The 21,670-nt window shown below is 40.5% G+C and overlaps 1 protein-coding gene across 1 annotated transcript in view; it reads right to left on the reverse strand.

Moving 5' to 3' along the window:
- Window positions 1-10,882: 10,882 nt before the first annotated feature.
- Window positions 10,883-21,670, reverse strand: part of si:dkey-40c11.2 (drebrin-like protein A) — a 29,938-nt gene continuing 19,150 nt past the window's right edge. Inside the window, exons 6-17 of the mRNA XM_040156174.1 lie at window positions 16,521-16,664; window positions 16,135-16,212; window positions 15,822-15,973; window positions 15,588-15,642; window positions 14,374-14,448; window positions 14,122-14,230; window positions 13,411-13,950; window positions 12,380-12,823; window positions 12,121-12,207; window positions 11,887-12,020; window positions 11,346-11,397; window positions 10,883-11,231 (exon numbers count right to left, since the gene is read on the reverse strand). Of these exons, the coding sequence (XP_040012108.1) occupies window positions 11,095-11,231; window positions 11,346-11,397; window positions 11,887-12,020; window positions 12,121-12,207; window positions 12,380-12,823; window positions 13,411-13,950; window positions 14,122-14,230; window positions 14,374-14,448; window positions 15,588-15,642; window positions 15,822-15,973; window positions 16,135-16,212; window positions 16,521-16,664 (2,007 nt within the window). The 3' untranslated portion in view covers window positions 10,883-11,094. The remainder of the gene's footprint in view (window positions 11,232-11,345; window positions 11,398-11,886; window positions 12,021-12,120; window positions 12,208-12,379; window positions 12,824-13,410; window positions 13,951-14,121; window positions 14,231-14,373; window positions 14,449-15,587; window positions 15,643-15,821; window positions 15,974-16,134; window positions 16,213-16,520; window positions 16,665-21,670) is intronic.

Here is a 21,670-nt window from a genome sequence, read left to right on the forward strand (position 1 = left end):
CTTACATGTCCTGAGATGGTTTCAGCTTTCATTTCAGTATCTGAATTGTGTTTGTTTTTTTGTATATACATTTTTTCAGCATGCAGGTTGAGTCCTCAGTTTTTAGAAAAGTTTGAGTTTGTAAAGGTACAGCATTTCTTTTTTTTATTTAAATATTCCGTACTTACACTGTGTGTGTGTGGGTGGGTGTGATTAGGTTGATTAGACTGATAGGTGGTGTTCGGTATATCTTCACACACACATACAGACGCGCACACACACTCAGGACTTCATGATTTATAAGAGGGAACAATGGACTGGAAAAGATTGCTTCGCTCTGAAGTAAGGGTAGCTGTGTGGCCTGGGAAACACAGGGAAAGGATAAGTGCTCCCCCTTGTGTTCAGCACATATAGTTCTGCTTCCAAACCTGTCTCAATCTAGTTTCATAAACTATGATCATACTCTGTAGGACAGTAACTAAAGGTCACATTAAAATGATATTGCTTTCTGTCACTATGGATACCTGCACACAGTTTTGCACATCACATTCAGCCTCTTCCTTTCTTCTTAGTAAAATGTGCATTACCTCATTTTATCCTCCATTTGATTGTCTGAAAAAGAGGCAAAGTCTGCCAATGAAATGTCTGTCTCCTCAACTTTTGTTAACAAGCCGATCGTTCTCAGTGGATTTGTGCAAATTAAATGAATCCAACATGTTGGCAAGTGACACAGAGTGGCGTGGGGGGCCTAAATGATCCATTTAAATGAGATTATAGATAAAGTATCTGCTTCATGCCCCAGTTTGTGTTAGCCCTCAGTCCTCTTTGTTTTCCACTTTACAGCAGGCTTAACTGGCCAGAACATCTGGCCCTCATCGAGTCCAGGTGTTCCTTCAACAGTGAGTGTGTGTGTGCATGTGTCTGTGACTGTGGGTTTCAGTGCCTTCTGTGTCTCTCATCTTCTCTCGCGCCGTGTCCGTCTCACTCTCTACCTCCTTATCTCCCTGTATTCTCTTTCCTTTTCCTCCTTACTCCCAAAAACACCGAGCTCAGCCAGGTGCAACCGTTTTCCTTACCAATTCCCTTGCTGAAGACCCCACAATGGTTGCCCAAGAGCGCTCCCCGCTAATCGAGGCTCTTCCTGCACCATAATTACATCAAAACAGAACATGTTGTGCGGTGTGACGACTATTTATACATCCACTTTGAGAGCCAGTTTTCACTTTGTCTGCTTCCAAGGAACATCCTTCTGTGACTACTGTGTGCTCACGTGTGTGTGTGTGTGTGTGTGTGTGTGTGTGTGTGTGTGTGTGTGTGTGTGTGTGTGTGTGTGACCCAGGGTGGGTGCTGGGGAGTAAATAGGTGGTGGCTGGCGGATGTAGTGTGATTCTCCAGGTGGCACACGGGGGCCCCAGTTGCCACTGCCCATTACCAACTACTCCAAGACTCCTACACCTGTGAAACACATTATATCTTGACCAAAACACTGAAAGTAGGTGGTACTCTCTTTGTCTGACAGTGGCGGACAGCTAAAGCGATTTGAAGGCAATTCTATTACCAACTGTTGGTTCAAAAGGGGTCATTCAGGCAAAGCCACAACTATTACAGGCCTACTATTCATATCTTTGCATGAGGCCATCATAATTTCCATACTAGCTCTGTATGTAATATGATTGCTCTCTGATTTAAACTACAGAATGGTCTTTGTTGGACAGATCTCATAATTGTGCAATGTTCCGAGCTTTAATGGGCAATTACATTGTAGGGTCGGTCATTTATTCATTTAATACCATTGCTACCATGGCAATGAAGTTTGTCTCATTCATGCTAGCATGCTGTTTAGAATTCCTTTATTTTGTTTCCCAAATCTCCATGTTTGCAGAGAAAAGTGAGTTTCCAACTTTTTTCCTCTAAGAGTTAGACATCATCATGTCAACAAAGGAAAGCACTTTCCCACATAAAAAGTTAGTAAGGAAATTCAGTGACTTAGTTTTCTTCATGTCTGTTAGTATATGTGTGGGATAATAAAAATATGCAAAAAAATAGACAAATATTTTTGAATGGATGATGATGGAAAAATAGCCACTGTGTGTCATGTAAGGACTGGTCAGTGTGTGATAGTTATGGCAATAGTTATGGTCTTGAAGGTTGGGATTTGAAGCTGAGGTTGATCAGCAGCAGCAAAACAACACAAACGTTGATTTGGAACTAAAGCAGATGCCCTATGACAGAGAGAAACACCTCAGTGACTGACCGTATGAGAAACTTCATTTATTTTGAACTGTTAATTACCATATGATACACAGAAAAATATGGAAATAAATACATCTGCAGTCTTACTGGACATACATACATAACATCTGCAGGACAAATCTCTATGCCGTGCAGCCAGTTAATTGATAAATCCATCTATCAGTTATAATGTAAAAAAAAACAAAACCCTTTGATGTAAGGGAACATCCCTCTGCAGGGTAGATATACAAACGCAGCCAAGAAACTGAATGCCCCCACACTCACCCTATCAACGTCAGAGTGTAATGACCAGTAGCTTTGATAGGTTATCCACTGAAAGGATAAGCCCATAAGCATCAATGATAAGCCTACGGAGCTTCAGAGAGAGATAGCAGGCCCCACCAAAACTCTAAGCTAGTAAAATTAATTGCCATCAAAACTTATCAAAACATATGCAGACAGTTTAGAAGAAGCCTTTGTCCACACACACACACACACACACACACACACACACACACACACACACACACACGCACACACACATATATGTATATGTATATGTACATATACATATACGAGTAAGTTAACTTTTAAATTCTTTTTTACAAGAAGCTCAGTATCCACTTTCATGAAGGCAGCTACAACGTGATAATCTTAAGACAACAAAAACTGGACTTCAGACTAAGGTATGACTGTTACTACACCTTGCAATACCCTGCTGACGCACATGGAGCAGAGAGGAAGGGAGTGGAGGAATCATGGGAGGAAATGGTTTCATGGCTGAGCTGACTGTTTGAATTAGTGTATCTGAAATGGGCATCGTCTGCTAGCACTCTGACATGGTGTTGCTCTCGCCTTTGGCATGCATCCATCCCTTCAGACTGACACACATGCACACACTCACATAGTCACACATACGGTCGCTCACAGACACATACGCATACAGTGACACACAGAAACACACTTCGTGTGTTTAGCTTGCCTTCCTCCGACCTCCCCGCTGTGTCTGACACAGCACCCATGATCCTTTGCCTCGCGGGCTGTGAGCTGTCAATGTGACAGGGCATGAGGATGTTGACATGTGATGCTGCGAGACAGGATCAAATGTGTCATTATCTCCTCAAACAAAGAAACAAAGGGGTGAGAAACTCTTTTCTGTACCATAAGCTAATTTTTGTCAGTAATACCACAGCCAGGTTTACGTTTTTCATTAAATTAAATTTTCTCAGTTTCAGCTATGGTTTAGTTCTTTTAATCTACAGGCACGTGTAGGGGAGGCTTTGTTTTGAAACCAAAATGGGCAAGATAAATGTCATGTCTTATTTCTTGTCACTGTTCTTGTTATTTCCTGTTTGAATTCCATATAAATGGGTTTGACACATTCACAATAAATATTTTCAATTTGTCCCTCTTTGTGAACGTTATATCATAATTATGTGGCACTACTCCAAGATAGATAATATTAAGAACAAATGGATTTGGACCCATATCTAAGTGAAATTAAAGAAAAACTATACAATAGATGGGTCAATACTTAAAACTAGAGCTCAGTTGTTCTCTGATTTGAGCAGGCTGAGGTGTTAAAATTAAAATTAGTCTGGGGCAAAATGTATAAGATTACTTTAATAATCCTTTACTCTCCAGTGTCTGACAAGCTGTCGTCAGGTACAGCAATCAGTATACACACACACACACACACACACACACACACACACACACACACACACACACACACACACACACACACACACACACATACACACATACATTAAAATTCTCCAGGTCCAACTAGCTTAGTCCAATGTGTCCTGGGCTGTCCAGGCCTCTGCTCTGCCAGTAGACCACACATCCACACATCAGCCCTTTATTGTTCCTTCCACTGTGGTAATGGAAACAGAGTCAATGTGGCACGGAGAAAGAGGAAGTGGTGGCCAAGGGATGTGGGCCCGTGGGCCCTGCATGGCCCCTCCATGGTTGGCATCTCTTTATATTCACACACACACTCACTCATTTTTACATACATATTGCTGCACACAAACTGTCTTTCTCTCCCTCTTTGGATTTTAAACATACATACAGGAGGGAGTTAGGCCAGCCACACTGTAGTGAAAACACACGCCACCCCTGCATCTCTTCAAATGGTAGGAAATCCTGGACATGTCGAGTACATTTAGAAAAATACTTGAGGTTTTGGAGAAATTGGGATCACCTCATCTTGGAGTAACATGATGCTGGTTATATTAAAAAATGAAAGGGTGCCCATATGGAAGCCATCGCAGACCTCGTGCATGCACGTACAAATCAAAGGAACTCCAGCCCAGCTGCTAATGAGGGTGACCGTGACGTTTTAATGTTGTTATCCTACTGTGTGGCTTAGGTAATGGCTGTATAGGAAGGGAGATTTCATCCACACACACACACAGGGGGGTCTAGTTGGTATTGTTACAGCCTAAACACATTTTTATGGTCTTTTTAGTTTTTGAATTATAGTATCAGCTCTACACATAGCAGGTAGGGTTTAGTGGTTGGTTAGCAAGCTGGATTTATTTACTTTAAATGTCTCACAGCAGCCACACTGACACAGAGGGACTGGTGCTCAGTTTACAGTGAAACAGCAAACATCAGTGGTTCATCTGAGCAAAACGAAATAGAATAGAAGACAATAGAATAGAATAGAATAGAATAGAATAGAAAAGAATAGAAAAGAAGATAGGATTTAATAACCATGCTGCACAGGCCTTGTAAAATCTAAACAGAACATTAAAATTCCTGTTTTTTTCCCACTAATGCTCAAGTGTGGCTTTCACATTTTCTAATTGATCTTTGTGTGAACAAAGAGATGTTAGATGCTGTTGTATTAATTGCCTGAGTGCTGCCCCTGGTTGCTGTTAGTATGTGTGTGGGGCAGATACACTGCGTGCATGTCCGTGTCTGTATATTTGTGCATCTGTTTGTGTACTTGTGTGCTCCTCTGCTATCAGTCTTGGTCAGGTCCCTGCCTGGGTGTGTGAAGGTTTGTCTCCCTGTGTTGTTGCAGCCTGTGTAATCATGGTATTAATTATTAGCTGTTTGCTCTCCATCATCCCCCTCCCCTGGGGCAGGCACCGTGCCTGGGCTGCCAAGGGCTGGCTCTGGGTGTCTCATCCACTATAAATCTGCATGGTTAACATCACACTCACTGGAACAGCAAGCAGCAAGTTGTTGTACATGTCTTATTGCAGGGTGAAAAAAAAAGTGAGTTGGTTAGGTTGATACAATTTTTATTTACATTAAATCAAACATTTTCCTTGCCTATTTTATCGTTGTGATGTTGTTTTGTTTTGTTTTTGTTTTTTGTTTATAGTTGTTTTTTTTTACAGCCGCATAAAATGATGCCATATTTTGTCTGTGTTTCAAAACCACACCTATTGCCTGAAATCATGTAGCTCAGCCAAGAAATAAACAATGTGTCCCTATGGGCTTAGCCTAAATGGTGTGAGAAAAGATGTGTCACATTATCCTGCTTGGTGTCCTCAGGCCAGGCTATGAATTAGTCTCAACTCTATCTGATCTCATATGTGTCCTTTTCTCGCACTGCCACTGGCATATCCCCAACACCCACTAACACACACACACACTTATGTACATTTGTCTCCCACAAATGGCACCGTCGGCATCACTCCTTCAGAGATACTTGTGAAATGAATTGTCTGAGAGAAAGTCACAGCATCTGGCAGTGATTGTCTTGCCACAGGCAGTGTGTGTGAAACCCAGAGTGGGTGCGTGTGTATGCGTCACTAGGGGACAGGGGCTTTCACCCCTGATAGTCTTTCGGGTAAGAGACGGCTTACCCCATTATTGACCTCCAAGCCTTTACCTACATTAACATGTTGACTGGTGACTTCTGAAAATGTTTTAGTCTTCAGTTTAAGGTCATGATTTACTTTGACAATATTTCCTTATTCTTTATGTAATTTTTACTGTTGCTGTTTATTAAAAAATATGAAAATGTGCAAAATCACAAGCAATCCAAAACATTTAAAGTCATTCACTGGATTGAAAGTAATTTAGAAAATCTTAAGATTAAACCATATTATCCGTCATTTATCTTGGCCAATTTTCCTTTAGATGCCTTTTTCCGGTTACCACAGCCTCTGTCATATTTCCCATTTCTTTCAAAGTCAATGATAGTCATAAAGACCAGAAAAGATCATTTTAGCAAAACACATTTTATGTCAATTTACTGAATGGAAACATAAATGATCAGTATGAGCAAAAATCCAATAAACCTAAATCAGAGAGAGAGAGATTTCTTCTGGAACCACAGCAGAGTTAATAAAAATCACTTATGGTTTTCAGAGAAACAACAGCATTTCATTGTCCAGGATAATGGCTTGAAGATGAAGTAAAAGATTTGGACACGCCTGTTGCTATATTCAAAGCATAATTTTTTTTCATCTCAGAATCAGTAAAATAAAGCATTTGTACAGAGTCTGTTGCATTAATTAACAACTACCAATGTTCCCCTGTGGTATCCAACCTCTTTGAAGATTCCTTCACAATGGATTGAGAGATTTAACCATTTATGAACTGAAGGGAGAAAAACATTTCTGTGATTGGATCACAATGCCACATGTTGGCTGATTGCAAGTGCTGGAATTGTATCGTAAAAGCAAAAAACCGCCTCTTGGGAATCATGTCAGGAAAAATTCCAGGGAGGAAATGCTGCCAACTAGTCTTCACCAATGACTGGTAAAAAGAGATTTTTTTAAATCCATTTTTACTTTTTTTTGCTTCAAGACAGAGAGATGTTCTAATCCTCTGTTCATTGTTAGGGTTGTGTGGGACTGGCCGAAGGAAATAGCTTCTTGATGGCAACGGAGGGGAAAGGGAGCTTTGCCAAAGAGGGCTTCTGAAGTTAATGGGCCGGTTTCTATGCTGACAGTAAAATCTTGGCTGGAGCCATCAGGAGCTTCCGAGGCGTTATCTACTTCAGCGGTTTTGAAGATTATCTTTAAAGGGAAAACAGAAAATGACAGTGTCAAGAACAAGAGAGATGTCTAAAAGCAAAGGTTTAATCAAGACTTATACCAGATGGAATTATCACCAAGCTAAAGCTGATTTTTGTTGAGAAAGCATAATAGTTTAGAGAAATTCTTCCACGATAACAGTTGTAGCCATCTCAAAAGCAAACAGCATTAGTAGAGGATTTTTGATACACCACCAAGGCTAGCAATAGAGTTTTTATTGCCGTTGGGTAATGTTTGATACAGTAGTTGATACCTGTGGTATCTGTTGCCCTCACAGAACAAAGCCAAAAAGAAAATGAAACCCATTTTCTGAGTGAGTGTTCTTATGTACAGGTGCTTACAAACACTGATCTTTATTTCAGCAAGGGAAGAGAAAACAGGAGCTTCTTAAGTATTTTAAGAATAACACTTGATGCTTCAGTTCTGCCAAACCTTTATGAAAGCAAAGCACTATGGGTACTGTAAGTTTCATAGCACTTTGGAGTGGGAAAGAGCCATCCGGGCAGTCATCTGGCACAAAAATTGGTAAGGTGACGTAAAGCCTCCAGGAGAGACACGGTGACCCTTTCCTTCATGTTTCCTCCTGCAGTACAATGAGCCAAGAAGCAAAAAACAAGTCCCATTCGCACACACTTGCACACAGGTGCTTGCAGCTTCAGTACAGTAAAAAGAAGGGAGGTTGAACACAGACTTATGAAACTGCCATGGTAAGATTTTTGTCTCTTGTAATCTGACACCTCCCCCAAATACATAATTAATCACAAAAAGTTGCTGCAAACTATTATTTAGACGATGACAGGCAGGGGTTGAGGAGTTGCAAGGAGAAGGGGGTTGATCAGAAACTGGGGCTAAGAATAGTGGACGTCTGCAGTTGTGTGTATGTTTGCTTCATGTGTGTATCCATGCCCATGTGCATACATTTGTGTGTGTCCATGCTTATCCTCCCCTCCACATATCTCGGGGGTTGCCAGGATCCACTTCAGAGCAGAAAGCCAGCCAATAAGCCACAAGCCATCACCAGCCAGGTCAGATTAGGTTTCTGTCGTTGGCCTTTGTGCTGATACCACTACAATGAGTGGCACTTCCCTACCGCCACTTCACCTCAGCCATCCCACACTTGTCAGTCCTCAACCAGTCAGATAGGGTCTGTCAGTTAAATAACAGATAAAGGGAAAGTCAGGAGAGGTGGGAGTGGGGGGTGGGTGGGTCCTCTCTGTTAGTTTAGCACCGTAGTCAAAGGGGTTTTTGTTACTGATGAGGGTCACAGAGGGAAAGAACAGCCTAAAGACAAAGGGGAAGGGAAAATTGATTGGCACATTAGCCGGCATCTCCCCATCACTCTTATTAATCTGAAGAGACAAGGGATCTCTTGAGTTGTGGGGATGACCATGGGAACAAGGATATGGAAAAGCAAGAGAAGGGGGTACACAACTGTCGAGACAAATTTGCCTTCACATACTCTGTGCACAGATGTCCTCTCTCTCTCACTTTATCTCTCACTCTGGGGCTGTTTATCTTTCTTACACACACAAATGTAAAATTATATACATCGGTGTTATAATGTTAATATCAAAGTTTCCCTTTTTTACTGCGTCTTTAAAACTTAAAGACGCTTTTTTTTTTTCTATCTCTCAATCTTGCTCATTTGAGGTTTTCACGGTCTTCTCCATGCAACCCAATTAGTATTTCATAAGAGGCTCATCACCTTTTCACACGTATCACTGATGATTAGCCTTCTGGGATAACCTCCACAGAATAGTCTCCTGGATAGATTTAGTCAGTCTGTCAACAGGCATCAGTTCAGGCAGGATGAGACCCATGTCGAACATTACCTCTCTATTTCAGAACAGAGGCACATCTGCCAAACACTGTTATTGAACTGGCACTACAAGAGCATAATCTAGACCCCCCCCCCCCCAATAAATATTAAAGGTGTATGGTTAAGAAATATTAATGTCATATTCAATCAATCATTACTACCCTAGGGGAAAATCCTGTTTTAGGTGTAGCAGCATTAGCAATTTTTAGCCTTGGAAATGTCTGGATATCCCGCTTCTAAAATGTGTGTAACAAAGAGCCTCCTCTCTGCCTGTCAAAATATTTTGCCTTTTGTCCTGAGGAATCTGTTCATTTCAATGAGCTCTCTTTCAATAAGGTTGTCGCTGACACATTGGAAAAGGCATTGTCTCCACCTATAGGTGAAAATATGGCACGACACTTCACAAAACTTTTTTTTCCTTCTACCCAGTGCATCAACGAATAAATGCAAATGTCAAGTACAATAAGAACATCGCATTTTTGACCTCAAGTTACTCATGAAACTTGAATATTAAAAGATACTACGAGTCCATACTCTACCAATAAAATCCTACCTTTAGCTCAAAGTAAGACCGGCAATCACCTGCTCATGATCACTTCACTGTTACAGTTATGTTTTTGAGTCAGCTTTGGGTGTCTGTGTGTGTCAGTACTAACTAATGGTTAAGTGTGCTATGAAAATTGCATTGATTTATCATACAACTGCTTTATTCAAAAACAGTAAGTATGTAATGTACCTGACTTATTCATAGTCGATGTTGTACAACATGGGAGTCTTGCAAAATGCCTGAAGGGACATTTGTTGTTAGTCAGAAATGCAGTGTCTCCCTTAAAACCAAGAAAAGTAGATTTTTCCCTGAGATTTAAAACAAGCATAAGACCGCACCAATTAATATGAAAAAATATTAGACACACTATAAATTTATATTTGAAAGAATGTGGACACTAAAGTGAAGGCTGTCAATAATGACAGTTATATCCATTACAGTTTCTGTTTGGGGAAAACAGACAAATGTGACGAATAGATTGGGAGAAAAACATTCTAAAGCAGTTTGAGTTTGTAGAAGCTATATATTTTTAAGGTTGGAGTAAATACAAAGAACATTCTTACCATCAAACAAGCATACAACATACAAACATACAAGCCAAGTATAGAAAAAGAGAAGATCTTTGACTTTTTTTATACATTCTTATATACAGTGTAGAGTATTATGATATTACAGAAGATTAAAATTGGAAGATTTTTTTCATATCATCTGTGTGTCGACACAGTGTTTTAACTTCTAAAATTAAGATGAGACATAATCACAAAATGTATGGAAGGACATCCCTAGGTGAACAAAATGAAGCCCATTCAAAGAGTGACGGAGGAATACAGTTGTCAATACAGTGCTTTTTTCCTTTATCTTTTCTTATGCTGCTGTTCTGGTTTGGGTAATTAAAATATGCTGTGAGACTGTCAGTAACAAATATAGAGCTACAAAATAACTCAGGAAATACAGGATGATGATTATAAGCTGATGCCTGATACATGAATCTTGATTATATAGTATACCAGTCAAGAGAAGTAAATTATTTTTTTAAGCAATGTAACACATAAAGCAAACGGTGAGCAGAGTGGAATGCTTGTTATATGTGTGGATCAAAAAGAGGACTACACACTAAAAGATCTGTTTGTGTTTCTTACAAAAAAAGAAAGTTTGTGATCATTTGTCATCATGATCTGATCCCTCCCACCAACATTCCTACTGTATCTCAAAAGGAAATAAGTTATTTTGGTCCAGGAAAAAGTCTTTGCTATTTTATCCAAGAAAATGAGGCTGGGTAATTTCTGCATACTTGTGAGAATTTTTTTTTTTTTTTTCTCAACAACATCAAAACAAAGAGTCACATTTTTCTTTATCCTTTCTACAAAATAGAGAGTACAAAGTTTCAGTGGGAGGATTAAGGTAAAAACGTACATCAACGTAAGGGGAGATGGTGTCCCTGAGTGTGTGTGTGTACGTGTGTGTCTGTGTGTGTGTGTGTGTGTGTGTGTTAGTGTGTCTCTGTCTGTCTATATGGTCTCCACATAATTGGCAGGGAACAAGCCTTGACGACCATCTTTGCTCCACCCCCTCCACCAGGCTTTGTCCACGGTTTCCACGTCCCTGATGATGTCACCAGGTTCAAAGGAGATCTCAGATTCGTCCTCTGTAGGAACCGCAAGATAACATGGTGAAGACCCTCTAATCACAGTGTAATTACTATAAGTGGAGGCCCTTTATGTGCACATGCGTGGCGATTATCCTCTAAATGGCAGCTTACCTGCTTGGTAGTCATACAGAGCTCGGACACACATTTGTCGCTCGGCTAAAATCTGAGGTGGAGAGGAAAACGGGTTCAGAGAAAGGCTTTAATGATCAAATACACCTCTTGCGAAAAGAAACAAAGGTCCTGGCGCTGAGCACCACAGACAGGGTGGGGAAGTCAGAGAGGATTGACAGACTAATACACTGTTGGCTTTGCTTTTGTTTCTGTGGGATTTAATGAATAAGAAAAAATATAGAATAACACTACCCCTGTCCTCAAATATTCCTCATCAGTGAGGACAAACTAAATAAAAAATTCAAGGTGTTTCATTTCCTGACCAAAAGATTTTTATTGTAGTTGTTTTTAATGTCATTATATTAATAAGAGACATTTTTGGCCCCTTCTGAATGTGGATGTTTGATGACACACCTATATATTTAACAATACATTTTTTAATTAAGGACAGTTTTTAATTAAGAACATATTTCCATTTTTGTACATACAATATTTGTACAAGACACTGTACAGGTACAATTTGTGTTTGCAGATACAGTACCTCTTGTCCATTTTCTGCGATCTCCTGTTCCTTATCCTCGGTGACATCATCCTCCTCTGCTGCGCCATGAAGGTCGTAGCACACAGCCAGCTCCGGTGAGCTGAGTTCTGTGTCTGATGGACTCAAAGATCGCTCTGAGGAAGACCAGTGTGAAAAGCATTTGTCACAGTTCAACCAGCACAGAGAATGAATGTCTTAGTGTATCACAATGTTGTTTCTCAATTGTTGCCAAACCTATGCCATTCTGTTCCTGTGTGTCCTCTTCATTTGTAATCCCATTGGTTGACAGGACAACGGTCTCTTGGTAAACTGGCTCGGCGTCTGAAATAATGAATGTGTTGTAACTTTTTGTCATTGTGTACCACTTTATCAAATGTCATGTTAAATTTTAGACAGCTACGGGACATTAATATTGTTAAACAATAAATATATTGTCTGTGACAGCGTAACAATACTCCGTATAAAATGGTAATCAAGTCAAGAAGAGGGTTACCTGTGACTGCAGACTCTTCCTCTTTCTCTGAAAGCTCAGAGGACTCAGCCGGGGCCTGAATGTCTTCTGACTGGTCATTCTCCTCGCCATCTGTCTTTGCCTCGTCTTCCTCCTGCACCGCCACCACTGGCTCCACCTGTGATGCAGGTTCAGCTTCCTGTTTTAAACCCTCCTCCTCTTCCTCCTGGTCCTCCTCCTCCTCCTCCACCTCCTCCTCCACTTCCTCCTCCTCCTCGTTCTTTTCCTTTCCCTCTTTCTCCTCCTGTTCCTGTTCTTCTGCCTCTGTCTGGACTGGTTCTGTGGTAGCAGTACAAGGCTGGGGTTGTGTTTCTTCCTCATCCTCTCCCACATCCTCTTCCTCATCCTCCTCCACCAGTACAGCCTGTACTTTGTAGCCAGTGTCTGAGACCAGCTCAGTGCGCACATGAGTGGCTGTGTTGAGGTCTGTTGATTGTCAAATGATAAAATTAAAAAAAGAAAAAAGTACATCTGATAACTTACATGTTGTAAAATTGCCTGTGAAGGTTGTGTACATCTGTGGTAGAGAGAATGAGCTATAAAGAATGCAAAAGCTAGGCCAGGTTGTCTGGGTGCACATTTCAGTTAAGATTGGCTTGACCAAGAGAATGTGTGGTTACTTTAGGAATATTTAATTGTGACTGGACTGTAAAAATACTCTGAGCTCTGTCATATCTGTATAACAGGCCTCTGATTCATATGCCTTGGCTGCTTTAGACAGTCTGGAGTATGTTGAATAGTTTTTGGCAAACGCATCTAAGCCATTTTAACCTGTAATAAAATATTTTTACAACCATTATTTATTGTCAGATGATTAATGTATTTGGCAAATGCAAATGAGGAATAAGCAGAGTAATATACTCCTCTTCATATTGAATTAACCTTAATGGACATTTTGTTGTTTTTGCGATAAAACCTCTTCTCCGCAGATTAGTTCGAAAAAGACAAATACCGTGTAATAATACTGTATAATCAGATCTTAATATAATACTTTGTTTCTGGTTCCACCCTACCTGTGTTTGGCTGTGGTCTCTCAGGAAGAGGTGCAGTTGGAGCCTGTGTAGGTAGGCCAGGCTCAAAGCAGAAAGTTGAGTGCTCTGGCTGTGTTGGTGTATTTGGGGGTGAGGCAGGCAGGGCCTCTGTATGTGGATGAGTGGGGTTGGTTTTTACTAAGCTTGGGGACAGGGAAGCCAAGAAGCTAGGGGAGGCCGGAGGGGCAGAAGGTTCTGTAGGTGATGGCGATTTGGGCTCAACAACAGCCTGAACTTGGTTGCTAGTGTGTGGAACACTGGGCAGGGCTGAAAGTGGAAGGGAAGGGCAAAAAGGTGATGTGGGCGGTGACATGGGGGCTCTGGGTCTTTGTGGAGAGGTGACAGAGCGGAAATCAGGGCTTGTGGGGGGGGACGTGGCACGGAAGACGGTTGAGGGAGGAACCCGGGAGAAGGGGGAGACCAGTGGGGAACTGCGAGGGGAGGATGTCGAGCTCTCTTCTGCCTTAGAAAAGATAAAAGCTGTGTCTGTCAGGCTGCGCTGATATCGTCTGAATGGTTTGCCTGGAGAGAAAGAAAACAGATCGTGAGTAGTTCAGAAACTGAAAGAATACATATTGTAAGTCCAAAAATGTCAAACTGCATGTACTGCAATTTGGTGCTGATCCTTGAGTTTCAGCTCATCTGGAGCTTCAAGTGGAGGCATTTCTCCCTTTTTAAGACAAATCCACATACCAGTGTGGGAGGATCCAGGGCTGGTGGGACTTTGTGATGATGATGATGACAGCTGCCTGAAGAACTCCCTAGGGTTCATTGATCGTTGGGACACTAATGCTGCTGCCTCCTACAGGTCAATTAATGTACAGAAAGTCAATGTAAGCAGGAAGCTGAAATAATTAAATGGACGTCACGAAAATCCAGCATTCTAATGCCCAATGGCCCATTCAGGTCTAGTAGTAAGTATGTACTAGTCTAAAATTCACTTACTGCTGCTTTCTCTATGGACTCACTCCTTCTAAGACGAGCCCTCATGTCTTCCTCATGCTCCCTCTGCTGCTGCTCCTGTCAATGGAGAAACACAGCAGCAATCATATTTACATATATCCACATGCACATTGTATTGCTTTTAATCTCTTTATTTAAAATAGAACTACTTGAACATGTTGAGAACACAATACCAAAAGACTTTAAACAATGAGAAACTTGAGTGTTTTGACATCTAGCCCTTAGTTATGATACAGACATCAGTGCCCACTGCAAATATGGTGACCACCAGTAACAGCTGACACAAAGAAATATCTTGCAAGTTTTTTAGCTTTTCTCTTGGGCATCCCTGACATCGGCAAACCCCTCACTAGACAGTATAAGTATATCCAACCTTTTCCTCACCTCAAAAATATAAACATACTGTACGCACTCTGACCTCCCAACCAAGCTCTGAGACGGCCTCGAGCCTCAACCATAGTCATACATACAGCCCACCTCGAAAGAAGAGATTTTTCTCTTACACACTCTACAATAACACCTGGTACGTAAGTGAAAATTTGAAAACACATCACAATTTAAACATGGTGTGCAGAAACCAGGAAGGTTTGTACATTCAGCACACTGTATCATTGTAACTGTAAACTGTGAAGAAGTCAATCGTGTATTGCTTTTCCAAGCAGTTTATGGGCATAGCAACAATTCAGAGTGTGTGAAAAGGATTCAGTGACAGGTTCATTTGTTTGTCTTTAGGGTGTAAAATTGTAAATTTCTTATCAATCGTAGAGTACCTTTGATATCTTATTATAAACTGAATTATTAGCACTAGGTACATAGCTTTTCCTGCAAATGTAAATCAGTCCACTGTTGTCTGTGTTCACATAGCAGACAGTCCATTAGTCTCTTCACAGCAGCAGATGCTGTGGCAGACAACTGTGACCCTCACATGGATCAGAGGGTCAGTTGTAACGTCTTCGGAGACAATTAAGGATTTAGAGTCAGCCCTCACAGAGCCCAAGGTCAATCCAGTGCTTTCATGGGGGTAAATGAGTTCAAGCCAGTCTGACCAAATTCCAAAGCCACAAGCCAGCAGAGGAGGTGTCCATTTTGCCACTAGGCTAAGCCCATAAAAACATGGCTTGACCACTTTTGGCAAAGGGATCTTGCATCATTTTACATGCAAAAGCTGTGAAAGTTTTATACATCTTTTCACTCACCCATTTTAATTTTTCCTTTCTGCGGAGCTGTTCTTCTTGCTCTGCCTGTTTTCTTCTGTGAGACAGAAAAGCAAACAAAATAGCACCACTTATTACTGTTATCCAAAAACCATTGTCCAAAGTACAGTGCGTTTATTGTGCGCATGAATGGTTTGCTCTTCCAACCCATACAAAATACAGCCACTAGAGAGCACTACTGACAAGAAACGGAAGAAAAAATGAAAGAATTCCAACCTCTGCTCCTCAATCATCTGTAGTTTCTCATTCATCTTTCTGTCTCTCTCTTCTGCGTCCCTTCGTTCCTTCAGAATTCTTTCTCTTTCAAGGCGCCGCCTCTCCTCTACTGCTCGTCTCCTCTCCTCTTCTTTCCTCTCTTCCTCTTCACGCTGACACACACAAAGGGCAACAATGTGAGACTACAGTTACTGTAATTTTAAAAATTATCTCTCCTCAATAACCTTTCAAATGTAAATGGCAGTAATCATCCAGCTAGTATATTTTAGCCACTCAAATGCGGCCAAATAGAGAAAAGGCTACTTTGGCATACCTCTGCACGTGCCCAGAAGGAGTCTCTGTTTATTAGTCTCATCTCCATTGCAGCATTAGTTTTTCTGTAGTTTGTACCCTATTAGAAAAGCAAAGGAAAAGTGAGTTGAGAGCCACAAATTCTGAAACTTTCCACGGATGCATACACAGGTATTTTAATTCACGGTATTATATTGTATTATTTTCAGTAACTATACTTTCTAAAATGTCATTTTATTTTCATTATTTTCATGAGCATGACTGAATAAACATACTGGAACCAAAAGTAAAACCCTGAGGCCACTGCAGAGGTAACTTGCAAAACTGAGTTTCGAGCTTAAATTGTAGGTGTATATGGAAGTCTCTGGCTCCATCTAATGGAAATATGGGGCACTGCAGGAGACTCACCACTATCTCCTCCTTGTCAGCAGACCTGGGGCCCCTCCTCACCCACTGTGTAGGAGCATGAGCATGGGCCTTGCTGAGCTCTGCTCTTATCATCTCCTCTGTCACATCCTCAGCCTTCTCTGCACTAATGAACACATGTGCTTCCTGAAACACGGAGGACACAAAATGAAATGAGATGAGATGGCAAGTAGACTAAGACAGATGTGAATTGAATCCACCCTCACATACTGTACACACACATACACACACAAAGGCTAGAAATCCATACACAAGTACACACAGTCCCTCTGGTGGTTTTCTATTGGTCTGACTTGGAGTTATGCAAACTTGGAGCCAAATAGTTGTGCAACTGCTTCACTTATAAGGACTGTGAGAGAACAAAAACACCTCCTGGCTTTAGTGTGAGCACAGGAATGCATGGGTCTGGATGGTTATGGATAGCAAAGGGGGAGATGGGAAAAAATGAAAAGTTGGGGTTGAGATAGTGAAAGTGAGAAAAATAGGGCATGAAAGCATGTGTGTTTGTGAAAAGGTAGAAAAGGAGAAAGGACCTCACTTAATATGCAACAGTTGCTAAAATACTTGGAAGTCAAGCTTATGGGGAGATTCAGAGAAATGAAAAAAGACTAATGACAGATCAAATTCAACAATAACAGACCAAAACATAGTGTTCCACTGCTGCTTTTTCAGTGAGACAGATAGGTGTCAAACATGGACCTCAGAATAATTTTCATGGAGAGTAAGACCAGGCTGGTTGATGGAGGGCCAGGTCTGTCCGCCTCCAACAGGAAACCACAGCTTTATCTGAGTGACAACAATGACACTGACACTGAACAGAGCATTCAATGTGCCCTATAATACATGTCAGTGCAGTGTATAATCTATATCAATCTAACTGTCACTGCCAGCTGCACACACACAGACCAGAGAAGCCGCCCGCAGTGCTGCCAGGGACACTGGAAAAATCATGGAAAACAGACTGAACAATAATCTACAGCAAAAGCTCTCTGTGGCATAGCTCACTGTTCAATTCTGCAAAGTGCAAGAGTGGAATCTCACTCCATCCTCATGTACTGTAATTGATTAAGGAGGGGAGGTACTTAAACTGCCAGGGTTAGTAACAGCCTCACTCATACTCAAAACAAAAGCATGGTGGTTCATATAGAAGCAGGGCAAATGGATATTATTAAACATGCACAGTTCTGAAAGCTGTATGTATGTATGCGTGCCCACCAGATAAAACAGATAACAGAACTGTCTATACGTTCTTCCTTGCTTACTTCATGCAACAATAATAATTTCTCCATAATAATGATACTTGTTACATTTTTTTCATAACTGTTGTCATAGCATATCATGGCTTGGAGCCATTAGACAGCTTGGACTTCCACGTTTCAAAACGAAACATTTTTTTAATCATGTTTTTTAGATGTAAATCCTAAATGTTTGAGATTAAATGAAGCCCCTACCGTCATTTCTCTTCCCTCTTCTTTTCACTCTTTTTCAACCCCATGATATGTGTTTTGCAGCAATATCATGACTTTACAATGACCAAACAGAAAGTTTTTTTCTTTCTATTTGAGCTCATAGTACTGCAATACCATTGCAAATTTCCCCCTTTGGGATTGATAAAGTTCATCTTATAGTGTACAGTTCTATTTAAACAAAGGTGTCATAATCACCCGTATCCATGCTCTATATGTAGATATTTTTATGTGAAAATCTGAAAATAGCGGTATAGTGGTCAAGTGGGATGCAACCGCAATCTCTTCAGGATTTGTGGCACTAATGACCTTGGGAATAAAACTCGCTACGGATATAAGAATGTAAACTCTCTGGGAAGAAAAGGAGCTCATGTTGATGTGACTGGTCGAGAGATACTTTCTAGCTATAATTGGGCTCGACTCTGTGCAAACTGTCTCTCTCTCTTCATACATTCTCTCTCCTACTCAGGAGTTGTTGAGACTGTGAGAGGCAGTAGGTGGATGCGGGGATACTCAAGTGCCCCCGGTAAAGTCTCTCTCAGTTGAATGATGGGATACTTACAGTAAATGTCATCATTTGCATGTAGAATTCTGAATTTTACTTTTCTTACAGTTATATATTATTATTACTTTTTTGAAAAGTTTTGCTTTTCTTTTACTGAAAAAAAAAAACAAAAAAGGCAATATTCTTGTTATATTAATCGTGTATTATGCCCCTAAGAAGTTCTGACATTTGCTTTTGTAACGAGAGCTCCTCTGCTGAAATAAGATAGAAGGCGCGATAAAGTGCTTATGGTGGTTGACATGAAACGAAAGCCTCTGTTCTCCAGTGTGTGTCAGGGTGAGAAGACAGATGTGAACGATCCAAAGTGCTTTGTGGTTTAGTGTCTTAAGCCAAATGTGTTGCTTTATTCCTTATTTACAATAGAACTACTGTTCTTTGTTGGATTTCAAATCTTCTGCTGCACCCTAAAAGACATCTGACTTTGTGCCAAGCTGTCATTTGGCCAAATAAGATTATACTTATAAAACATTTGATTATATAAAGATGAATTTTATAATCAAAACTTCTCCTGTGTCTTTATTTCCAACTCTACTGCCTTTGTCATATCTGCCTACTGTTTGTTGAATCCTTTCATATCTACCCTCATCTCCTACAGCGTGTTGCTCACTGTAACATCTAACATCTAATGCCCCTACACATTAACACACACACACACACACACACACACACACACACACACACACACACACACACACACACACACACACACACACACACACACACAAACACAAACAGACACACGCACGCACACGCACACATACACACACACAGAATCACACATACAGCCTGTCTGACTCAACTTTATTCTGCTATTATTTCAGTGTAGGTGTGGAACGATGGAAACATCTGCACCCTATTCATATTTTAGTTTTCATAACTTAATGCCACACTAGAGTACAGTATGTAACACACCCAAAGCTGCTGCTGCAGACTCGCCTTGACAAAAACCCCTCACTGCCAGCTGGGACATGTAGCATAGCAAGCCAGAAGAGAGAGACCAAGTGAAAGAAAAAAAAAGAAGGAAGGAAAGAAACAAATGACAAAAACAAACGAAGTGCCAAGGGAAAATCTAACCAACTGTATCAAAGGCAACAAAAGCCAAGATTCTAAGAACACTAGCAAATTGAGGCCCCAGTTCGTGCCATCAGTCAATGTATGTATGAAGTTTATCTCTGTGGTTTTGTTTCCCAGTCATCACACGGTCAAACAGGAACTTAGCTGAGAATCAGGACTATTAAAGGCTGAGGAATCAGTTTATTGTTCACTAAATGTGGACAATATAATCTTGCCTTGAAATATGCAGGGTAATAGTAATTTTAATAAGTAACATTGGCAAATATCTACAACCCCAATTTGAATCTCCTTTCCCTTAAGAAAAACTAGTGCATTATGTAATGCAATGTCTTGACTTTGAGTTTGCATAGCGTTTACTCAATGTAAAAATCCATTGAAAGTACAAACACCACATTCACAACTTTCCCTCAGTAAAAAAAGAGAGACTAAATTCTGAATGAGCACTTTAAAAAATCCCAAAGTTCTCATTCATAGAGATGGTTTCTTAAGCATTACTGCAGCTAATGAAATCATAAAAAAGAATGATGAAAGAAGATTTCAACTAACGATTATTTCCATTATCAGTTAATCTGTTGATATTTTTTCAATTAATTTACTAAACATTTAGTCAGTAAAAAGTAAGAAAATAGTGAAAAATGCCCATCACAGATTCCTAGAGTACAAGGGGATGTCATAAAATTGTTTGTTTTGTCCAACCTACAGTCTAAACCCAAAAGAAGTTTCAAATAAATTCTCTGATGATAGACTAATCGATTGACTGACTAGTAATTGATGAATCAACAGTGTGGTGCCCCTCAGTTTTAATGGACAAGACATAGAATCAACATATGGATCATGCAACAGAAGCAATTTGATACCCGTTAACCTTGATAGATTAGATACTTGTGAGGTCTCCACAAACACAAACACTGGTATCGGTAATGTTCCTCAACCTGAGTTGAGTAGATCAAGAAGTGACACTGTATACAATGTCACCTCTTGAACTACTCCTTTTTGCCAGGTGGCTGTGAAAATCCACATTCCTGGAAAACTAAAGATGGATATTAACTGCAAAATAAACTAGTCTGAGTAATCATTTTTCAAGAATTTATCACACACCAACCCCAGATGATTTCCCAGACAGAGGAGGTATGAGGCAGTGTTGTGCTGTTTTACAAGCTTCCCTTGATGTTTCAGTTATTCTTTGTCAGCATATGAAGCATGTTCTTGTTCATGAAAATGTACTCAATGGGAGAGATGATTAAAGGCAGTTATGTGGCTTTAACAGAGTGCGACAAACGTCACATCTGCTGGCAACGTTAGAATGAACAAAAGGCGGAATAGCAGAGTTATGTATCACCACCACAGACTATGGGTCAGGATATTTCTGCAAATCCAATCCATATGCTTGGCTACAATGTCCATGGTGCAAGGTGATGCAGTATGTTCTCTTCCAGTCTGAATCATCTTTAACTAGTAAATCTAAGTTTGAACTGCTGAGTAATGGAAAATTGAACTTGCCTTTTTGTAATTCTTACAGTTTCAGCTCAGATAACAACCTTGTGGTCTTAATTTAAAATAAATCATTCCTCTTCCCTAACTGCTCATATCCACAGAGGGGCAGGTTTTAGCAGATGCAGTAGTGACCACAGGTTATTTGCATTGTCATGTCACAGGTCTGGTCGTTAATCTATATATGTGTGTGTGTGTGTGTGTTTGCTAAGGTTATAGGTCATAGTTCTCCGACAATTCACAGAAGAAGAGACAAATTTCTTCACTCCCCTCCATACTGACCATAAAATCCTTTCTCAACAATTTTTAAATCCCGCATGAAAATGTACAGAGGCCCAAGGGTGCACACAAAACACACATACAAAGTCTAACAGTGGGGTTAGGGGTTCTCAGACTCGACATTTACTGTTTAAAAAAGAGAGACAAAAAAACAACAAACATTCCACAGATGCTTCTGCAGTTGACTGGGTGATGCCTTTATATGGAAACTAGTAAACCTAGGGGTCAGCTGAACTTCGACTACTTAGGCTGAAACA

Source organism: Xiphias gladius, chromosome 19 (assembly GCF_016859285.1).
Source record: "Xiphias gladius isolate SHS-SW01 ecotype Sanya breed wild chromosome 19, ASM1685928v1, whole genome shotgun sequence".
Classification (NCBI taxonomy): Eukaryota; Metazoa; Chordata; class Actinopteri; order Istiophoriformes; family Xiphiidae; genus Xiphias; species Xiphias gladius.